This window comes from Schistocerca cancellata, chromosome 8 (genome assembly GCF_023864275.1).
Source record: "Schistocerca cancellata isolate TAMUIC-IGC-003103 chromosome 8, iqSchCanc2.1, whole genome shotgun sequence".
NCBI lineage: Eukaryota > Metazoa > Arthropoda > Insecta > Orthoptera > Acrididae > Schistocerca > Schistocerca cancellata.
Window position 1 is genome coordinate 329,703,848 of NC_064633.1, and position 19,891 is coordinate 329,723,738.

At 37.9% G+C, this 19,891-nt stretch overlaps 2 protein-coding genes across 2 annotated transcripts in view; one reads left to right on the forward strand and one right to left on the reverse strand.

The window, feature by feature from the left end:
- The first annotated feature begins 4,228 nt into the window (after window positions 1-4,228).
- LOC126094523 (metaxin-1) lies at window positions 4,229-18,632 on the forward strand. The gene is made up of 7 exons (XM_049908939.1): window positions 4,229-4,552; window positions 4,658-4,804; window positions 4,970-5,073; window positions 13,579-13,744; window positions 17,543-17,777; window positions 17,849-17,997; window positions 18,399-18,632. The coding sequence occupies exons 1-7, from the start codon at window positions 4,472-4,474 to the stop codon at window positions 18,486-18,488; spliced, it is 972 nt and encodes a 323-aa protein (XP_049764896.1). The 5' UTR covers window positions 4,229-4,471; the 3' UTR covers window positions 18,489-18,632.
- Window positions 16,454-19,891, reverse strand: part of LOC126094521 (vacuolar protein sorting-associated protein 45) — a 125,351-nt gene continuing 121,913 nt past the window's right edge. The window contains exons 12-13 of the mRNA XM_049908938.1: window positions 18,594-18,768; window positions 16,454-16,903 (exon numbers count right to left, since the gene is read on the reverse strand). Coding sequence (XP_049764895.1) covers window positions 18,606-18,768 — 163 coding nt within the window. The 3' untranslated portion in view covers window positions 16,454-16,903; window positions 18,594-18,605. The remainder of the gene's footprint in view (window positions 16,904-18,593; window positions 18,769-19,891) is intronic.

Genomic DNA, 19,891 nt, shown 5'->3' on the forward strand with positions numbered 1-19,891 from the left:
GTCAAATGCCTTTGACAGATCACAAAATATACCAGTTGCCTGCAATTTTTTGTCTAATGAATTAAGCACATTTTCACTGTAAGTGTAGATAGCCTTCTAAATATCAGAACCTTGTAGAAATCAAAACTGTGACTTTGACAGTATGTTATTTGAGATAAGATGGTTATAAAGACGACTGTACATTACTTTTTCGAAAATTTTTGAGAATGCTGGCAACAGTGAAATTGGACGGAAATTTGATGCTATTTCTTTATCTCCCTTCTTAAACAGTGGCTTAACTTCAGCATATTTCAGCCAGTCAGCAAATATTCCACTGATAAACGACTGGTTACACAGATAGCTTAATATGTTACTTAGCTCAGAATCACATTCTTTAATTAACTTTGTTGATATTTCATCATACCCACTAGATGTTTTTGATTTTAAGGATTTTATGATGGACATTATTTCTGTTGGGGTAGTGAGGGTCAAATTCGTATTATGGAAGTTACTTGAAATGTACAAATCTTTAAACATTGTTTATTTACTTGAAATGTCTGGTCTACGGTAATCCATAGCAACATCTACCGAACCTGACAACCCCATCTTTTCAGTAACAGTTATAAAATGTTTGTTAAACAGTTCTGCAACACTATACACATCTGTCACCAATGTATCATTTACTCTTAATGCTATTTGTTCCTCTTCATGGTTGGTTCTACCGGTCTCCTCCTTCACTATATCCCATATTGTCTTTATTTTGTTATCTGATATGACTATCTTTTCCTTGTAATATATTTGCTTTGCCATCCGTATTACAGTCTTTAATATTTTGCAGTATTTCTTATAATGTGCTACAGCATCAACATTGGAAATGTTTCGGATTGACAGATACAGTTTTCTTTTTGTTTTACAAGATACTCCTATTCCTCGAGTAATCCATGGCTTCTTTGTAGAGTTTGCTCTAACCTTGGTATGTTTTGGGGGAAAGCAGTGTTCGAATAATGTAAGCACTTTATTAGCAAAAAGTTATATTTTTCATTCATGCCATCAGCACTGTAAACATCAGTCCAGTGAATGTCTCTGAGGAGTGTCCTAAAATAATCAATTTTTGGCTTACTGATTACCCTCTTGAGCTCAGATTTGACAGATTTTATATCCTGTTCAGTATTAACATTTAACAGAAGGAACTGCATGTCATGGTCTGAGAGGCCATTGACTATTGGTTTTGTAATATAATTTTGTTCATTGGACTTTTCTATAAAGATATTATCAATGGTTGTTTGTGAGCAAGTGGCTATCCTAGTGGGGAACTTTACTGTGGGAATTAAGTTGAATGATAGTGTTACTAACTCAAATAAGTTCTTATTGGGAGAGTCTTTAAGGAAATCTACACTGAAATCACCAGCAACCACTATTTATTTGTTTTTGGTTGTTAAATGGGCCAGTACAGCTTCAAGGTGGTTTACAAACAGATTAAAGTTACCTGCAGGTGCTCGATATACACTTAATATTATGAAAGTTTTGTTGTGAAAATCTAATTCTGTTGCACATGCTTTCATATGCTGTTCTAGGCAAAATTTATGAATGTCTATGTTCTTAAATTTATGACAGTTCCTGATGAATGTGGCAACTCCTCCTTTCTCCATTTCTGATCTACAAAAGTGAGATGCTAATCTAAACCCTGTAACACTTAAAAGTTCTATACCAGTGGTCACATGATGTTCAGTGTCTTAGCAAATCTATGTTTGCAATGCGAATTTTGTCAGACATAGGGGATATAAAAATGAAAAAGCTGGTATACTATGCTTACTTTCATTCCATAATGTCATATGGGATTATTTTTTGCGGTAATTCATCAAGCCAAGCTAAAGTTTTCCGGGCACAAAAACGTGCAGTAAGAGTTATATGTGGTGTGAACTCAGGAACATCCTGCAGAAGCCTGTTTAGGGAACTAGGGATACTAACTACTGCTTCCCAATATATTTATTCCTTAATGAAATTTGTCATTAAAAATATATCACTTTTTCAAACCAACAGCTCAATTCATGGAATCAATACTAGAAATAAGAATAATCTTCACAAGGATTTAAAGTCACTTAGTCTTGTACAAAAAGGTATGCATTATTCAGGAACACACATTTTCAATAACTTGCCAGCAGCCATAAAAATCTTAACAACCAATGAAATTCAGTTTAAGAGAAACCTAAAGGATTTATTGGTGGCCAACTCCTTCTACGCCATTGATGAATTTCTTAGTAAAACCAACTGATTTGTATATAAGTACAACATAACTTCTGCACAATTTCAGTGCAGTAATGTGTTCATTGTAAATAAGTATTACAGTAGTTGTATTACATGTTTATTATCTTATAAATAAATAAAAAACTTTTTTATTTTAAATTCAGTGCATTAGTATTTGTAAAATGACTCTTAGTGTTCATTCAAAAATGACGACCATTCCACTTGGGACCTGTGGAATGGTACATTAGCTTATTTGGTTCAAATGTCTCTGAGCACTATGGGACTCAACTGCTGAGGTCATTAGTCCCCTAGAACTTAGAACTAGTTAAACTTAACTAACCTTAGGACATCACAAACATCCATGCCCGAGGCAGGATTCGAACCTATGACCGTAGCGGTCTTGCGGTTCCAGACTGCAGCGTCTTTAACCGCACGGCCACTTCGGCCGGCTAGCTTATTTGTTTTAGTTGTAAATATTTGACATGTATTGTTGATTTTCTGACATGTCCCACATCCTGGAGGACCTCCTCACTACGGATCAATAGGAATGAAAGTAAAAAAAAACGAAGGTACTTGGGCAAGTCACATTAATCACCAAATCGAATATGATGCGGACGCTATGTCTCATACAGTCGGCTTTAGCAACTGTGTCCATGTCGACATAAGCTATCTTGTCCAGTGTGAGGACTCCTTAGAGCTATCTTGTTAAAAAGTTTCAATGTTCAAAGCAAACTTTATAATTTATGTTCTTGATTAATGTGTTTTGGTGAAGTACTGAGAAATAAAAAAAAAAAGAAACATTTCAAAATATCGATATTTATTTGCTAGCGAAAATATATACAAACAAAAAATCAAACAATATTTATCAGGAAATAAAAAGAGAGTGTTTACCTTACCCACTATTGTTCAAATGGCTCTGAGCGCTATGGGACTTAACTTCTGAGGTCATCAGTCACCTAGAACTAAGAACTACTTAAACCAAAATAACCTAAGGACATCACACACCTCCATGCCCGAGGCAGGATTCGAACCTGCGACCGTAGCGGTCGTGCGATTCCACACTATAGCGCCTAGAACCGCTTTTTTTCCTGTATATTATTATTGATGTGAAAAAATAGTATAATTAAAATTCAGTCGGTTATTTACACATATTTTAAACAATTCAATTTATTTTATTTTCGTTTTAAAGTGGTAACAGCTTATCTTCCACCATTTCCGTCAATACAAGTTTCTTGGGGGACATTCACTTCTTCAGCGTTGTATCGGAGCAGAGACTTCACTTCAAAAGCTGCCAACTGACGAAGTTCGTTCTGAAATACGCAAATTTGATTGGTATCGGCCACTCCGGTCGGCCTACCCATTATGTTTTTTCCTTACATAACTAATAACATACGAAACTGCTGTATTTTTCTCATTCATTTGAGCTGACTTTTCACTTAAGATTTACTTTATGAAAATCACTGGCCATGAACTTTTGTTCTTGTTTATGTGTAGTGTGGGAGTCACCTCTGTACTGATATTCTAAAATCTAAATAATTTTTCGCTTATATACGACCCCGCTTGTGGAAGAATTAATAAAAATGAATAGAACACTCAATGGAAAAAATATGGTCAACATGGAACATTTGCGATTTGTCATAATAACAAAGATTAATAATAAAACAAAGATTAAGAAGGCACAAACGCGTGAAATCCACCAGTAGAGAGTAGGTTAACTTCCTGTGTTAGCATATGACGCCAATGTGAACAATTTTTCCCGGGGGCAAATCTTGACGTGACGTGACGTTAAGTGTTCGTTGATTGCCTTTGTGAATGCCACCATTCGAAATACATTGTGGAACATTTTGACGTGTCGTGTCGTCCAGTGTGTTGGCCTTAAATCGACTTTTAAATATTTACTTGAATACTTGTTTAATGATTAAAAGTAATACATGCTCAACTTCCACTCGAAGAAAAATCACCGGTTTCCCATGCGAAAAAATCTGAAGTGGAATGTCTCTCGGTTTGTGAGATAATCTTTGAACCGAAGAATGCATACTATTGACGCATGGGGTAACCGGCATTATTTTGTGTTACTGTGTTTTTGTGTATTTTAAATCGATTACGTACCGTAGAAGGCTTAAGTTTTTCTCGAGACTGCGCATCGATAAGTGTGAATTGAAATGTGTAACTAACACAAAATATTATTGTGTTGGTGTAAACAACTATTGCATTTAGTAAGCCGAAAAGTGCATTTATTCCATTAATAATGAATCACCCTATGGAACTTGATGTGTGGGCAGGCGATTGGGGGCTAGCTTCAGTTGATTTACATTGTCTAGAAGTTATGGTAAGAATGTGTTTCAGCGAACCAACCTCAATTATTTGTGACTAGAATATATCCCCAACACATATTATTGTCATAGAACGTGTAGCCATTTTACATTAATTACAGGCGTATGCAACATTTTGCGGGGTACCTCTGCAGTATAATGCAACAAATAATCCGTTTCGGACGCCAAAAGGAAAACTGCCTGTATTCAGGCATGGAAGTCATGTTATATGTGGTTTCGACGAAATATGTAGTTATCTAAGGAAGAAGGTAAAAATTTTGTGACATCTTAGAAAATAACTCTATTATATGCAATGACGTTACAGCAGAAACATTAAAAATAAACAAAATCCCAAAATAATTATTTTCATAAATTTTTCGTTCATGTTTCGTAGCCAATTTTTTTGTGATTTGTCACAGTGTATTTCATTTCAGAATTTCATTGCTGATTATCTGCTGATTCCAAAGCAACAAGCAGAAATTGTAGCGTTTTCGGAACTGCTTAAACAAAAGTTATATCCAAGTTTGCAGTTTGCTTGGTGAGTCACTCTTTGTTAAAATAGCCTTCCAGTCTGCTATGTTATCGAGTTTATTGTGCGTTAAAAGCGTTTTTGAGACACCGTTGTTGAGTGAAATTGAAACTAAGAGTGTGATGTTTTTCAGTGATATGTTCTCTTTCGTGTCTTATGAGCTTAATTTCTGGAAGTTAGTGCAGTTACAATTCATTTCCGTTATTTGGGAATGGTATTGACAAATCAATGGATGGGATTCAAGGTTACAGATATATGAAGCGTCTTGTTTTCAAAAATGAAATTTCATTTGGTTTACAGTAACTGTTTTTGGTAGTCTCGTGGATGTATAGGCTACAAATAATTTTCTCCAATTAATCATTAAAAAAAATCACCTTTTCCTCATTGAGGAACAACACTATAAAGGTGCTGTAACACTGTGATTTCTTGATGGTAAATAAGGGGGAACTGAAGAAAATTAAACTGCAGACAGAGACAGAGCAAAGAGTAATTGCTAAAGAATTTTCACTATGAAGTGCTTTGGCTTTTTGAAGAAATACAAATAAATTACTCAATCGGGTTTATGTAGTTGCTCTGTTGTATACAGTTTCAGTCAAAAAGTGAGATGAAGTTTATTGTTTTCCCATAGATTACAGGTTTGTCATTCACTTGCTGTGAAGTTACAAACTTGGAAAACTGCGAGGTGCGAGAGTAATACCGTCTGACTCCCTGTAATTGCTAAGTTACTTATTTAACTGAACCATCTGTTACGAAAAGAAATCAGTTCTGTTCATAGCCTATAGTTTTATTGACTTTTAAGTATTAGTGAAGAACAAATTACACAGTAAAATTCAAGTTAATATAAAAAAATATAAATCATATAGGAGAACCAATTCGCCGAATGATCCTTGTGTCAAGAGGTTGGGATTGGGAGTGGCATAGGGATGAACTACGATGATGTGGAGGTTGGGTGGGCAACAGAATAAAAGTTTAGGAGGGGTGGGAAGGATCTTGGGTAGCATGCCCCTCATTTCAGGGCATGATATAGTAGGTCATAAAAGCCCTGGCAAATGATGGGATTCAGTTGTTCCAGTCCAGGGTGATATTGGATGATGAAGGGGGCACTCCTTTGTAGCTGGTTCTTGGGTGTGTGACCAGAAATGGTACAGGAGATCTTTTTGTGGACTAGAGGTATAGTGCCTGTCTGTGAAGGCCTTGGTGAGACCCTCAGTGTACTTGGCAAGGGAGTTTTTCTCACTGCTTATATTCTGTCCCCAGGGTGGCCAGGCTGTATGGGAGGAATTTTTTGGTGTGGAAGGGATGCTAGCTATCGTACTGTTTGTGGGCGTTGGGTTTAATGGGGACAGAGGTGTGGATGAAGCCATCATAGAAGCGGTGGTCAGCTTTCAGGAAGGTGGCACGCTGGGTTGAGGAGGACCAGGTGAAGCAGAAGTGATAGAAGAGTTGACATTGTGAAGGAATGAGGATTGGAAGGTGAGGAAGGACTCATCTACATGGCCCAAATGCAGGTTGGAAAAGGAGGGTGTCATGTGTTGCCCTTAGCTGTGCCACAGATTTGTTTGCGTACCTTCCCTTCAAAGGAGATGTAGTTGTGAGTTCATATAAAGTTAGTAGGGTGTATGAGGAATTAGGTAGTGGGTTTGGAGTGTGAAGGAAGTTGAGAAAAGTAGTGTTCATTAGCAATAAGACCATGGGCATGAGGGATGTTGGTGTATTTGGAGGTGGCATCAACAGTAACGAGTAGGGATCCAGGAGGTAAAAGACTGAGGTTGGTCGAGAGTCTGTGAAGGAATTGGTCGCTGTCTTTGTTGTGGGAGGCTAGACTGTGGGCAGCTGATTGGAAGTATTGATCAGTAAGTGCCAAAATTCTTTCAGTGGAGGCACAATAACAAGCCACAATGGGGCTGCCAGGATTGTTGAGTTTTTGGATTTTGGGGAGCATATAGAAGGTTGGTGTGTGGAGGGAGTGTCAGAGAGGTGAGAAGAGAAACGGATTCAAGGAAGAGGTTCCAGGAAGGGCCTGGAGGTTGTAGTGGACTTCTGCAATGGAATCACTCCGGCAAAGTTTATAGATGGAGGAGGTCAGATAATTGGCTGAGGCCTGCCCAGGTAATCAGTGTGATTCATAACAATGGTCGAACCTTTGTCTGCAAGTAGGATGATTAAGTCAGGATTTGTTTCGAGGTTGTTTATGGCTTTCTTCTGCTGAAAGGTTGGTGTCCTGAGGAAGGATGAGGTCGAGTTGGAGGGAAGGATTCCTGGAAAGTGACCAGTGGGCATGAACTGGTGGTATGAACTGGGATAGGCAGGATTCAATGTTGGGATTAGGTTGGCTTTGGTTGGAGGAAGTGGTGGCAAAGAATTGTTTCCATTGCAGGGCTCGGGAGAAAGAGAGTAAGTCTTTGTGACATGTCCAGCTTGATTAATATTGATGTACACCTTAAGGTGAAGCCTTTGGTAGGACTGAAACTTCTGAGGGGCTGAGGTCAACAACAGGAATGTTTTAGCTCTGGATTTGGTGTAGTGTTGGTAGGGACTTGCAGGAGATGTGACATGTTCAAGGAGAAACATAGTGGGTTGGGTAGTGATTTGATGCCCCAAGGTGGCAGTAGCATGTCACCAGTTGGCAGTAGCACGTCACTAGTTTGGATAATGTATCGAGGTGATGTCTGGAATTTTCCTCTTGATGCTGGAGAGCGAGTGATTCAGTTTCAGAGATGTGATGTATTTAGCAGAGATTGCACAAGCAGTTTCTTATGGAAGGAGCAGATGTGGTTTTGGGATGCGTCTGCCATGGAGATGTTTTTGCAGTACCAGGTTTGGGAGGGCCTGGGAATAGTGGAAACTGAAAAGGTGGCGATCATCATGAAACGAGGAGTAGGGTCCAGAGAAAGGAATATTTATGGTTAGGCCTTTGGGGGCGGGGGGGGGGGGGGCATTGTTTACGCAGCATTTAAGAAACCGGATGTGAGACTGGGTTTTAGCCAGAGAAATGGATACTTTTCTGAACTGTTGCAGAAAGATGGGGCAGGGGTACAGTGTGGCAAGGATGGCATAGGGGAAACAGGAATTATGCGGAAATGGACAAAATAAGGTGTTAGAAGGTTGTGAGGGGGGCTGGAGAAGAGGAAAAATATGTAAAGGCACGCAAAGATACTTCAAAATACACACAAGTACACAAAAATGTGAGAAACTACATAAAATATGCACTTAATTATCAGCTCAGCTGACTTTGCTTATTTCTCATTGACCCATCACTTTCAGAGACTATGCCTGTTGAGTTGTTAAACTTCAAGATGCCAGAAGAATGTTTTGCACATTATTATGTACTTATCTCTTACCTTACATTGAACCCAACATATTTTCTTCTTGGGTGTAGCACACACTTCCTGTGGAAAAAAGAGTCATTGGAGATGTTCAACAAATAAAATCGGTCAGAGATGGTAAAAGAAACTACAATTTTAACTTTCAGGGGAACTATCTCATCTCTTACCATTGTTGATAGAAGAAAATCACAGCGAATATAAATAAAGATAGCTAGACAAGGATTTGAACCCCATTCCTATTGAGTGCACATTGAGTGTCTTAGCCACTGGCCCATCTTGATTGATTGATTTTAACAGGAGAGCTAAAACAGCTTAGGTCTGACCCGCCACTGCCCACACTGGAACTAGGTTTATTGTGCAGTATCGCTCCCTGTATATCTAGTAAAGCCAACCACTGCCCTTACATAGTGCAAGGGAGTCCCTCTACCAGTTTTTTGTTAGACACAATTTCTTCAGGTCTAGTTGTCCCAAAGATTCTGTATCTTTTACTCTCCAATGCCATGCATTCGAAGATTAGGTGTGATGCAGTTTCTTCACCCTCCTCACAGATCCTACATTTAGAGTCCTCTTCCGTTATACCCATTGTGTGTAGGTGTTTTTTGAAGTTCCCATGGCCGGTCATCAGTCCAGTCATGAGTTTGATCTGTTTCTTGTTCAATCCCAGGATTACAGAGCTTCTTTTAAAACATGGCTTGGGCATCATTACCTTATCATGTTTTTGTTTATGGACCTTGGTCCAATAACCTAAGTGCTGTTTCCTAAGCCAGTTCCGTAGTTCCAATTTGATCATAGCCTTGGTGATTGTCAAGACAGGTTCCGGTCCAATAAATGGAGTTGTTGCCCCCATCCTAGCCAATCTATTGGCTTGTTCATTGCCACAGATCATGAGTGGCCAGGGACCCACACTAGGTTTCCCCTAGCTCCACCAGAGCCCTGTGGCAATCTGCAACAATCTTAGATCTTGTTGCAGGAGCTGCCAATGATTTCAGGGATGCCTGGCTGTCTGAATAGATGTAAATGCTACGGTCATTGTAGCACCTACGCATATTCTCCTCCACACATGTCCTGATTGCAGTAATTTCAGCTTGGAATACAGAGGCCAATTTCCCTAGAGAGATGATGCTCTCCAGTTTGGCTGAAGCCTGTACAACCCTGCCCCCATGCCTTGATCTGTTTTTGACCCATCAGTGAACCAAACAATGTCCCCTGTACGATGTTGAACTGTTTTCTCCCACTGCTCCCTACTTCCAGTTATTATGTTGTAAGGCTTGTTGAAGCAGTTGGGAGTTATATAGTCGGCAGGCATTTCCCCAGCCATACCTATATTTACCTCACTCACTATGTTATTGTGTGATTCTGGATATCTGAATGAGACCCAGTTTTGGCCAGTTTTAAGTCTGTATGCCCCAGCTGCTGCCTCCATTTTAACCCAAAGGTGAAGTGGAGGCATATCCAGCATGGGTTCCATTCCAGCAGTTGGTGTGCTGCTAATTCCGCCCGTTATGGCTAAGCAGGCCAATCTCTGCACCTTAGCAAGCTCTTTACAGCAAACCGCTGTTCTACCTTCTTCCACCACACTACGGCCCCATAGGAAACCCACTGTGGTGTATATCCAGTGTTTACCCCTGGGGCTTACTGGCCCATCTTACTTGGAAAATAAAGGGAAACAATTCTGTACTACAATATAGAGTTGTGAAATTGTCTATTTTACTCTTATCTTCAAATCTGGGCCCATCACTTTCTCTAATACATGAAGTGCTGTTTCCAGATACTATTAAGTTTGTCATTGAAATCATGTATGTAATTAAAAGTGGGTGACACCTCCAGGTGTTCTACTAAGTTCAGAAAACTGTGTTCTGACACCAGTCTTAGGCTGCCTGCAGCTATTTCGAGTTTCAGTTGGTGCAGCTTTTAGTGGCATGCTTTCGTGGAAGTGCTTCACACACCATAAAAAATGATTGTCAGTTCTTACCAATTGACTTCATAATGTCTCAAGTAGTAAAGGCTACAGCAATAAGACGCAAATAATGTTTATTGCATATCCAGATTTTGCTCACTGTGTGGCGATCTTCAGTGCTAAGACACATATATAGAACCAGTTACAACAAGGTACATGCATACCACTGGACCATTCGTTTCAAAGGTTGAGTTCACATTGAGGCCATTGTTCATAGTTAAAATACAGCAAGCTTCAGTGTACGCCATAACAGTCTACAGCACCCTCTTTGCATGTAAATGTATTAACTTTATTGTACAATTTATTTGATTTACCATTTATAATTTTTTTAAATATATGTACATTAAACAAATAAGGTAACCAAAAAGTGGTTAATGTTTTACAGAGTGGTAATTGTGTGAACTAGCCAGTGGCATTGGTTATTGGTGCACACTTTCCAGTTGTTTAAAAAATACAAAACATCTTGATCAAAAGACCTAAGTTAGTATTTTTTTTTAATTAAAACATTTATATACCAAGCACATGTGTAGGGATTGGAACAGTCAAGAGTGGCATTAATATTATCATACCAGCAGCGGTATGTCAAAAGAACCAGAAATCGTACTGCTTTGTAATGTCCTCGCTCATCGGTTTCATGTAAAAATAGATTGTAATTGACACAGTTTGGTTTTAAAAGAAACTTTCAGCTACTTTGTGTAACACACAATATATTTGTCTCCAGAGACTTTGTACTCAATGTGATCTACAAGGAGTGTAATCACAACTAGGTCTTTTTGTCAGAGCAGTGTGCCTGTAGGGATCAGCCCAGAGTAGCTAAATACCAGTGATTTTTAAATTACCGAAACTGGGAGCTTCTCATGGTCATTTGCTCATTAAGCAGTGCCCTATGAAATGATACCTGATGGGAAAAGATTTCAAATTCCTCGAACAGGTCCCTTCTAATATAGATGGAGCATCCAAAAATACTGAAAATGTTAATGAAAATTTCTAACAATGGAAAATCCAGGATCAAATGTAACAATATTACAAAAAAGATAGTTGCTACTCACCAGTCACAAAGTGAGCTTTTGGCCAACAAGTCCTTTGTCAGAGCCTGACAAAGGCCTTGTTGGCCAAAACCTCATTTTGTGACAATCTTTTTGTTGTACCTATCTGCGACTCAGCATGTCTGCTATATGATGATTAGCAACTACCCTTTTCATAATATTGTTACCTGAAAATTTCTAGTTAGATGATTGTGCAACATGTACAGTGGGGAAAAGAGAAATGAAATGCTTGGAAGCCTTTGAAATATTGTTTTACAGTAGACTTTTGAAGATGAAATGAACTGATGAAGCAAGCAATGAAGATATCTTGCAATGAGTCAATGACAGACAAGCTTAATCAAGAAAATAATGAATTGAGAGGGAGTTTCAACCCTAGTTGTTGCTAAAAAACTAGCTAAAGGGATGGCAAAAAGAAATTATCTCAGGAGCTAATGTAGATACAGTATGAGTACATTTAGCAATTCATTCATGATGCAGGCTGTAGCAATTGTGCTGAAATGAAGAAGACAATTGGCAGTTGACAGAAATGTGTAACTTCAGCAGATCAGTCTTATGGTTGATGATCAAAATAATGTGGAGACTAATATTTGTGGGGGCACTATTAAACGTTCTTGATTGAACAGATGTAGAATCCAAATTCAGGTAGTTGATGTGTTTATAAATGATTATTAGTATTGTAAACTCTAAATATCCAAGACTCCTTCAATGTTGTTTGAGCAGATCACTTTTGTTTTCCTGACTTGAGAGAGAGTAAATTTTGAAAAATAGTAAAATGTGCAGTGACATAATTGATTTATGTAACATAGTGCAATTTCTGATGTGGATATATAATCTCAGACATGTGGGCAACTGGTTAGTGTGGCATTTGTGTTTCTTTCTGACGAGCATGCAGAAATGTGAACTACCGTATGGTGATGTTATTACAAAATGCATCCAAACAGGACCAACGTGCTGTTACTCTTTTCGTGGCTACCAAAAGACAAACACCGGTAGACACCAATCAGAGAATGAAGAATGTATGTGGGGCAGCACGTCTTTCAAAAATCGTTGTTGTGGAATGATGGTCATGATTGACACAAGACACCAGTCGATCTGGTAGGTCAACTTCATCCGTTATGGGCAATAACAAGCAGGCAGTTGATGATGTCATTAGCACAGACCGGCGCATAACCATTTGTGCTCTAGCAAATCATTATAACATCAGCTTTGGTAGTGTGCAACACATTAAACAGCAAGGTTTAGGCTACTGTAAGGTCCACAGCCAGTGGATAGCCACATGTTGAATGCTGAACAAAAAGCAAAGCGGATTTCTGTTTGCCTGATGCATTTCAGTGTTGAATGGAACACTTTCCTTGAGAGCGTTGGTGCAGGCAACAAAAGCTGGTGTCATCCGTATCCCCTTGTCCCAAGAAATTCAAGAGCCAGCAATCTGCTGGAAAGATGTCCACCCTGTTCTTTGATTGCCAAGGCCCATTGCTTATTGATTTAAAGGAACCAGGTGTCTCCAAAATCACTGGGGAAAGACACTGTGCGCAATGCCCAATTATGGTGTGCAATTTTTACAAAATATCAAATGCAACAAGGAGTGCTGTCATTGTATTGCATATGTTGTAATGCAAAAGTTGCACCAACTTTAGTGTATTTTCATCTGCGGAAAAGTGCATTTTTAGCCAATAAATCCTGGAAAAATACGGGAATTTTCGAGAATTTTGTTCTTGTGTACACCATGTTATAAAAAGCCTTGAAGGTTTGACAGTTCCTGTCGAATGTGCTGCAAGCAGTTATGGACTTCTTCACGCAGCAGAACCCGGTGTTCTACAAAACAGGTATCTTCAACCTAGTGCATCAGTTGCCTCCATACTCATGGCGATTTTGCCTGATTGGCGTTCCAATTCCGAACTGTACAGCCTTCGAACAGAAACTTTTTCATTGCCTCTTGTATTACAGCAGTTAGTCATTGTACTATCATTACTTTTTGGCACCTAGTTAATAACAATTCATGTATTATTTTCTTACATTAGCTATCAATGTGTACTGACATTCAGGCACAATCTTTCAAAATTTCTGATTTTGATTTTCATTCTTAATAATAGTTGTTTGTATTGCCATTCCTTGCTGTAACTGATGACATTTAACAATGAAGTTACAGCTTCAGTTATATTTTTTAAATCCAATAATATTTCAGGTGGGTAGATGAAAAAAATTACATAGAATTAACAAGACCATGGTATTCAAAGGCACTTCCATTTCCTTACAACTATTACTACCCAGGAAAGTATGAGAAAGAGGCAAAAAACATGATGTCAGCTTTATTTGGAGAGGATGAAGAATTCTCTGCTCTGGAAGCAAATGTAAGTGTGCCTAAGAAAAGTTATTCAGGTTCATAATTTTCACTGTTTCAACCCTGCGTACCTGGTTGCAAAATTGTTGCCAAATGACAAGCACACATACAAGAAAAGATATATCTGGTTCTACAAAAAGCAGTAAGCACATTACAGTATTTAAAAAAAGTCAAAATTGTGGAGATCTGTATAGGCGGTGTTATTTCTTTGTCGCAGTTCTGGAGTCCTCAAAGGTCTTGGTCATATTTATTAACCCTTTCGTTGCTGTGGACCTGAATACACAAGCTGCTTTGTTTTCCTACAGTGCTATGGATGTCTGTATGTGTCCTAAGCTGATGACCTCTTTCTGCTGCAGACAGTCGACCTTCATAACCCAGTAAAGATAAAAGTTTCGATTATTTATCATACGACATATGTGCCTCATTACCTGCTATCATTCGCAAAGAACCTTGGTTCGATATGTTGAATTGTTCACAAGATATGATGAGTGTTACGATCACGTTTTGTGATGCGCAAGGACGCAAAAGGATGATTGTGTGCAAACGTCCATCAGGTATAAAACCTCATAACTTGAGAACAAAATGAGATCTTTCTGTTCTCAATTTTTGTATTTTATGTATATTTCATTTCCTGCGAATTTATGAGCTAAAATAAACCATGCACAATGTTTATGCAATGCTTTTTATGCCTGCAAACCTTCAAAATTTTTTGCAATATTTTACTTCATTTGATGCAGTACAGTACGTCTTACAGATAACAAAAAGAAATTCAGTTCTTTATGTAGTGAAGACAGCAGGCTGTAAGATGTGCAGAAATCAAATTTTTAAATTTATCTTTTCATATCAGCTGGAACTCAGCCTCGCAGCACAGGCACCAGCTTTTGTCAAGCAGTACAGCCATATTACATCTGTAGCAGCGAAAGGGTTAATAAGTTTAAATTTTTGACAACTCTATGAAACCACACTTGTGAGGTAGTTAGAATATCTTTATTGTTTGATAAGAGGTTATACTGTGCTCCATCTTTTGAACTATTCTTTAAACTTCCATTTGCTTACTATCAAATATTTATATGATCCCATTCCTTCTAGGGCTAACAGGGGTAACTGCCAGATTCCAAATCGAGAGGTCTGTATAATTTTTTGGAAATTGTCGGTATGAAAAATGCCAAGTAACTGTGGTTCAGAGTTAATGTTTAGCTGTAGTAAAAGATGTAGTTCAACTCTCAGAATAGTGGAATGCACACAGTGTGCAAAATCTGAAAATGGTCTTGAATGGCAACCTTTCTCAACCACATTCTCTAATTTTTTTTTCTTTTTTTGTGGGATGTGTGGATATTTCAGTTTCAGGTGAAAACAGTTCAGTTGTTTATTGTATTCTCTGAGCTGGAGTTATGTACTCAATACTTAGAAGAGAACTTATAACAGGTCTCTACTACACTTTGCACTTTATCTCCCCTAGGGGACAGTGTTGCTCTTGCTATTAGCATAGCAAGCAATGGTTGAAGTGTTACCTTGGCACCACATTCGTTCCTGCATACACGTAGATAACAACCATGTAATTACTCCTTTCTGGGAAAAAAAAGATATATTGGAAATTGAGAATTCATGTTTTAATATTTCTGCCATGTTAGTATTTGCTGCTGCATAGCTCAGTAATAACAGAGCAATGTTGTAGTGAACAAACTCCATTTGCTTGTGGGCAGCACTTTGGAGGAGTGGGGTTCAAACCCCTGTCCATTATCTGATTTGGTTGTGATTTTTTTCCCTAAATCTAAAGCCTGAGTTTTTGTGTCAGTTGGTCACTTGTGGTTGCATGTAAATCAGCCACCGAACATCACAAGTGGGTCATTGATATCAGTACCAATTGGATGTGGTGCAGACTGCATGTGCAGAAACAGGGGTCTGTTGTGGCGTTTGATAAGATCAGCAGTTAATCTATTATCACAGAGCTCACTCCCATTATAGTAATGGCTTTTGTGTCTTTCTTAGCTTTGTTTTTGTGCCAGGTTGCACAACAGTGTAACAGTTTCCTTGGGGGGTTCAAATGGCTCTGAGCACTATGCAACTTAACATCGGATGTCATCAGTCCCCTAGAACTATCTAAACCTAACTAACCTAAGTACAGCACACACATCCATGCCCGAGGCAGGATTCGAACCTGTGACTGTGACTAATGGTTCGCACGGCTCCAGACTGAAGCACCTAGAACTGCTCGGCCACATCAGCCGGCCCTTGTGGGGTCCTCCAAGATAGATGAACACATACAGGTATTAATATCTTACAAGACCTGGACAGAGGAAGAAGCCTACACTATGCATAAATAACACATGGAATTTTTCAATACAGAAAAATATGTATTATTCGGCACTTAGATTATGGGGAACATCCAATATGACTGATTTGGTCTTACATTTTGTTGCTATTTTTAGACCTTTTTGTAAAAAAAGGTAGGCTCTCACAATCACAGCAAAAAGCTCTGTGACTAGCTTAACTCAGAACAAAAGTAAAATACCTCGGGCCATGTAAGGAGGTCCACTCACTATCAGTAGCCTAGTAAGACAAAGTCACTTATGTAAATGCAGCTTAATGGTTCTTAAAATGTTCATTATGAGTACTTTGCAATTCACACTTAAGGTGTCTGGTGGGGGTTCATTCAACAATCTTCAGACTATTTCTCTAACAGTATGTGGAACAAAATGAACACTTAAATTTATGGCAGTACAATTTCAACAACTTTTATTTTGGTAATTTACATTTAGTCCTTAAGTATATTTTACAAGAGATTGTAACAGAAATATCAGACTTAATGCAAATGAATTGTTTAACTTTCTGTTCAGAAAAATCAAGGCATACCAAGTCCCCAGCTTGCAAGTTAGGTATATATTCAATCAAATAGCAGCTAGGGTTTTCACACCAAACTGTTCACAATAATTTCAGCACTTTCCATGGTTGCCTGTCCTGCTCCTCATATTTGACATTCTTCTCCCCTCCCACAACATAATCCTTTCATATTGATCAATCCTCCATAAAAATATACCACCTTCCCTTGCTTCAGCACTGAGTGTCTTGTCAACATCCTCAATCACTTGCTGAATTCTTTTGTACATTTATCAGTTTTCTCTGCAAGTTCATTAGCCAGAGGCATGTTAGCTTTTAGATTGAGTTTCACCTGAAATGGAGAGATAAGTTGTGAATAATATACTATTACTTGAAGCATAATTCAAATGCAGTCAGATATATTTTTTTATTTTGTGCATACTGTGTATGGTTTTAGATTTACAAATTTCTAAGTTGTCACTTGAGACATGCTTAAAATAAATGGTTGGAGATACTGCACTGTTATAAAGATGTGTATTGCATTCTTAAAAGTGACAGTAGTAAAATAAAGCAATGACAAAACACTGCTAATCATTCATTTGATGAGATGTGTGTGAGACACACATTGGACCATGAATAAGCTGGTCCTTAAGTAGAGTTAGGGGTACAAATAGTTACATATACGTAATTTTTGAAGATATTTATATTGCAGCGTGTAGCAACTGGCTAATGAAATTGTTACTCTTAATGTTCCTATCTAAAACGAGAAACGAGTTTACTAGTATGTAAGACTTTCTTTAAATTTGACATGAGTCGTAGAGCTTAAAGTCTCAAAAGTAAAAGAACCATTCCTATAATTGCGTGATATGACTATTTAAATTTCTCTTTTTATTATGAAATTAAAAGACCCAGGAAGTTTAACTGTAGTAACTCAGTTTCTCTTTATGTATATGGTACAACAAATTAATACATTGGTTTCGATCTGCCACAGGTCTATAGTGAAGGAGAAAAGTGTTTGAATGACCTATCTACACGACTTGGTGAAAATGATTTTTTCTTTGGGTCTCATCCAACGTCATTAGATGCAAAAGTATATGCATATTTAGCACCTCTCTTAAAAGCACCATTTCCTAATGCTGCTCTTCAGAATCATTTGAAAGCATGTGACAATTTGCTTAAATTTGTTGTCAGAGTGTCACATAGGTATTTCCCTAAAGCAGTACAAGGTAAGAAACTGTCTTCAGCAGACTGTGTGTGTCTACGTTGTACATAAACTACATAATGTTATTTATTTTAGATTATGAAATGAAGAAGCTTTCTGAGAATAATGAGAGAGCCGCCAGTAAGGAAAGTGACTTTCCTAATAAAAGGAGGAATCAGATACTAGCTGGACTCTTTGCAACTGTGGCAATGACTGGCTATGCACTATCTACAGGGTTAGTTGGGGTATGTTCATTTTTTTCCATCTGCTTACTAACATCATTAGTAAATTGAATTGTACCTGTTACATTCTCAGTTTTATATTACCTCCTTACAAAATTTTTAATGAATAGCAGAGTACCTGCATTGAATTTCACAAGTAACACTTTTCTAGTCTTAAATTTCAGAATTTCCATCTCACAGATGGGATCTCTGAAGAAGAATGATGATGCATTTTGTTACTGTGTTGAAGACAGGTTTAAACTGATTGCTTTGGAAGTAGAAAACAACATTAACACACTACCTTTCCCCTCATCCATATCCTTAAAAGGATAACTGTTTTGAAATTCATAATTCATCGATTGTGTGTTATTGTCTTGACAAATACTAATGCTTGTTTTTATTTTTATAAATGTTTCTTTCCCTAGGTGAAGTTGAAAGATGATGACGATGATGACTCAGAAGAACTTGCAGAGTATCAAGACTTATTTGAGAATTCTGAAAATACTGACAGTTAGTAATTCAAAGGAATTTTTGTGAACATAATGTGGTGCTGTTAAACAAGCCTTATACAATGTTTGTATGGCAAATGTTATTTATTTTAGTATATAATATACTTGTACCTCAGCAGCATTTTAACGTGTTGCGGCTTTCACTTCTTCGAGGAAACTACGGGAGTTATGTATTGTAGTTCCTCCTAGAACTATCCTCACTCCCAAATTTTTGTTCAGCTGATACACAGTCAAAGACTCTTCATACGTGGCACCACCAACTATGAAGACTATAATGTCCTGTGGCCTGCAAAAATGTCAACATTGTTTTAGCAAGGGTTTATTAATATCTTAACACTAAGAAGTGTGTCAGCACTGCAGAAAGTCAAAAACTGAACAGTTATGAGCAAGAGGTCTTTAAATCACATTTCCTCAGCAATGTTGCTTAATATAACCCCTTTCCTTGAAGTGCAGTGCTTCAACTGTTAAATATTTGTAAATAAACATAAATTAAATTATTTCAAATGACATGTTTTGATATATGTGAAGACACCACCTTCCTTTGGTCACCAGTGTTGAAATAATAGTTCTGAGAATATGTTTTAGTTTGTAAACAATTACAAAAATCTCAGAGCAGTGAAACACCATCATTAAAAAGGTAATGCACTACCAGAAAGCTAAACAAATTCTTTCTACTGTAAATAACTGTACATCTTGCAGTGTTGTATTTGACAATCTTACACTCATTGCCCCAAAGTATTAGTTGCATTCTTTTCTTATCTAGAGTAGGATTTGTAGCTTGGTGCATTCTTTCCAACACTGCTTTTGCTGATTTACGAACATGGTAACTATAAGAAGTATTTGTACAACTTTACACAGAGCACTGGAGTTTACATCCAAGTCCCAATATTTTGATAAATTATAGGTGTGGCTAATTATCAGTTGCCTGCCAGAAATCCGTTACTGACTTTTGTACCTGCATATAACACTCAGTTCTGAACCCTACATAGGGGATAATGTATATGTAAATTATTTCTAGTATTGTGGTTGTGAATTGCACACTTTTACCTTAGTTGCACTGCCCTGGAATATATGCTAGCAATACCACCTGCAGGCATTTACAATAACAAACCAGCCAGAATTTACATACATGTTGGTGTTACATCTGTTTACTATCCATTTGGATGCACGAGAACACACATAGGGCACTGGCCATTGATGTTTAGTTACAGTATTTCTAGGTAGTTTTATTTGTTTGGAACTACATTGAAGTGCCGAAGAAATTAGAATGCTGTTTGATCGGTTACTGCTGCTACAATGGCAGATTATCAAGATTTGAGTGAGTTTGAACACGGTGCTATAGTCTGCATATTAGTGATGGGACACAGCATCTCCGAGGTAGTGGGAATTTTCCCGTACGACAATTTCAA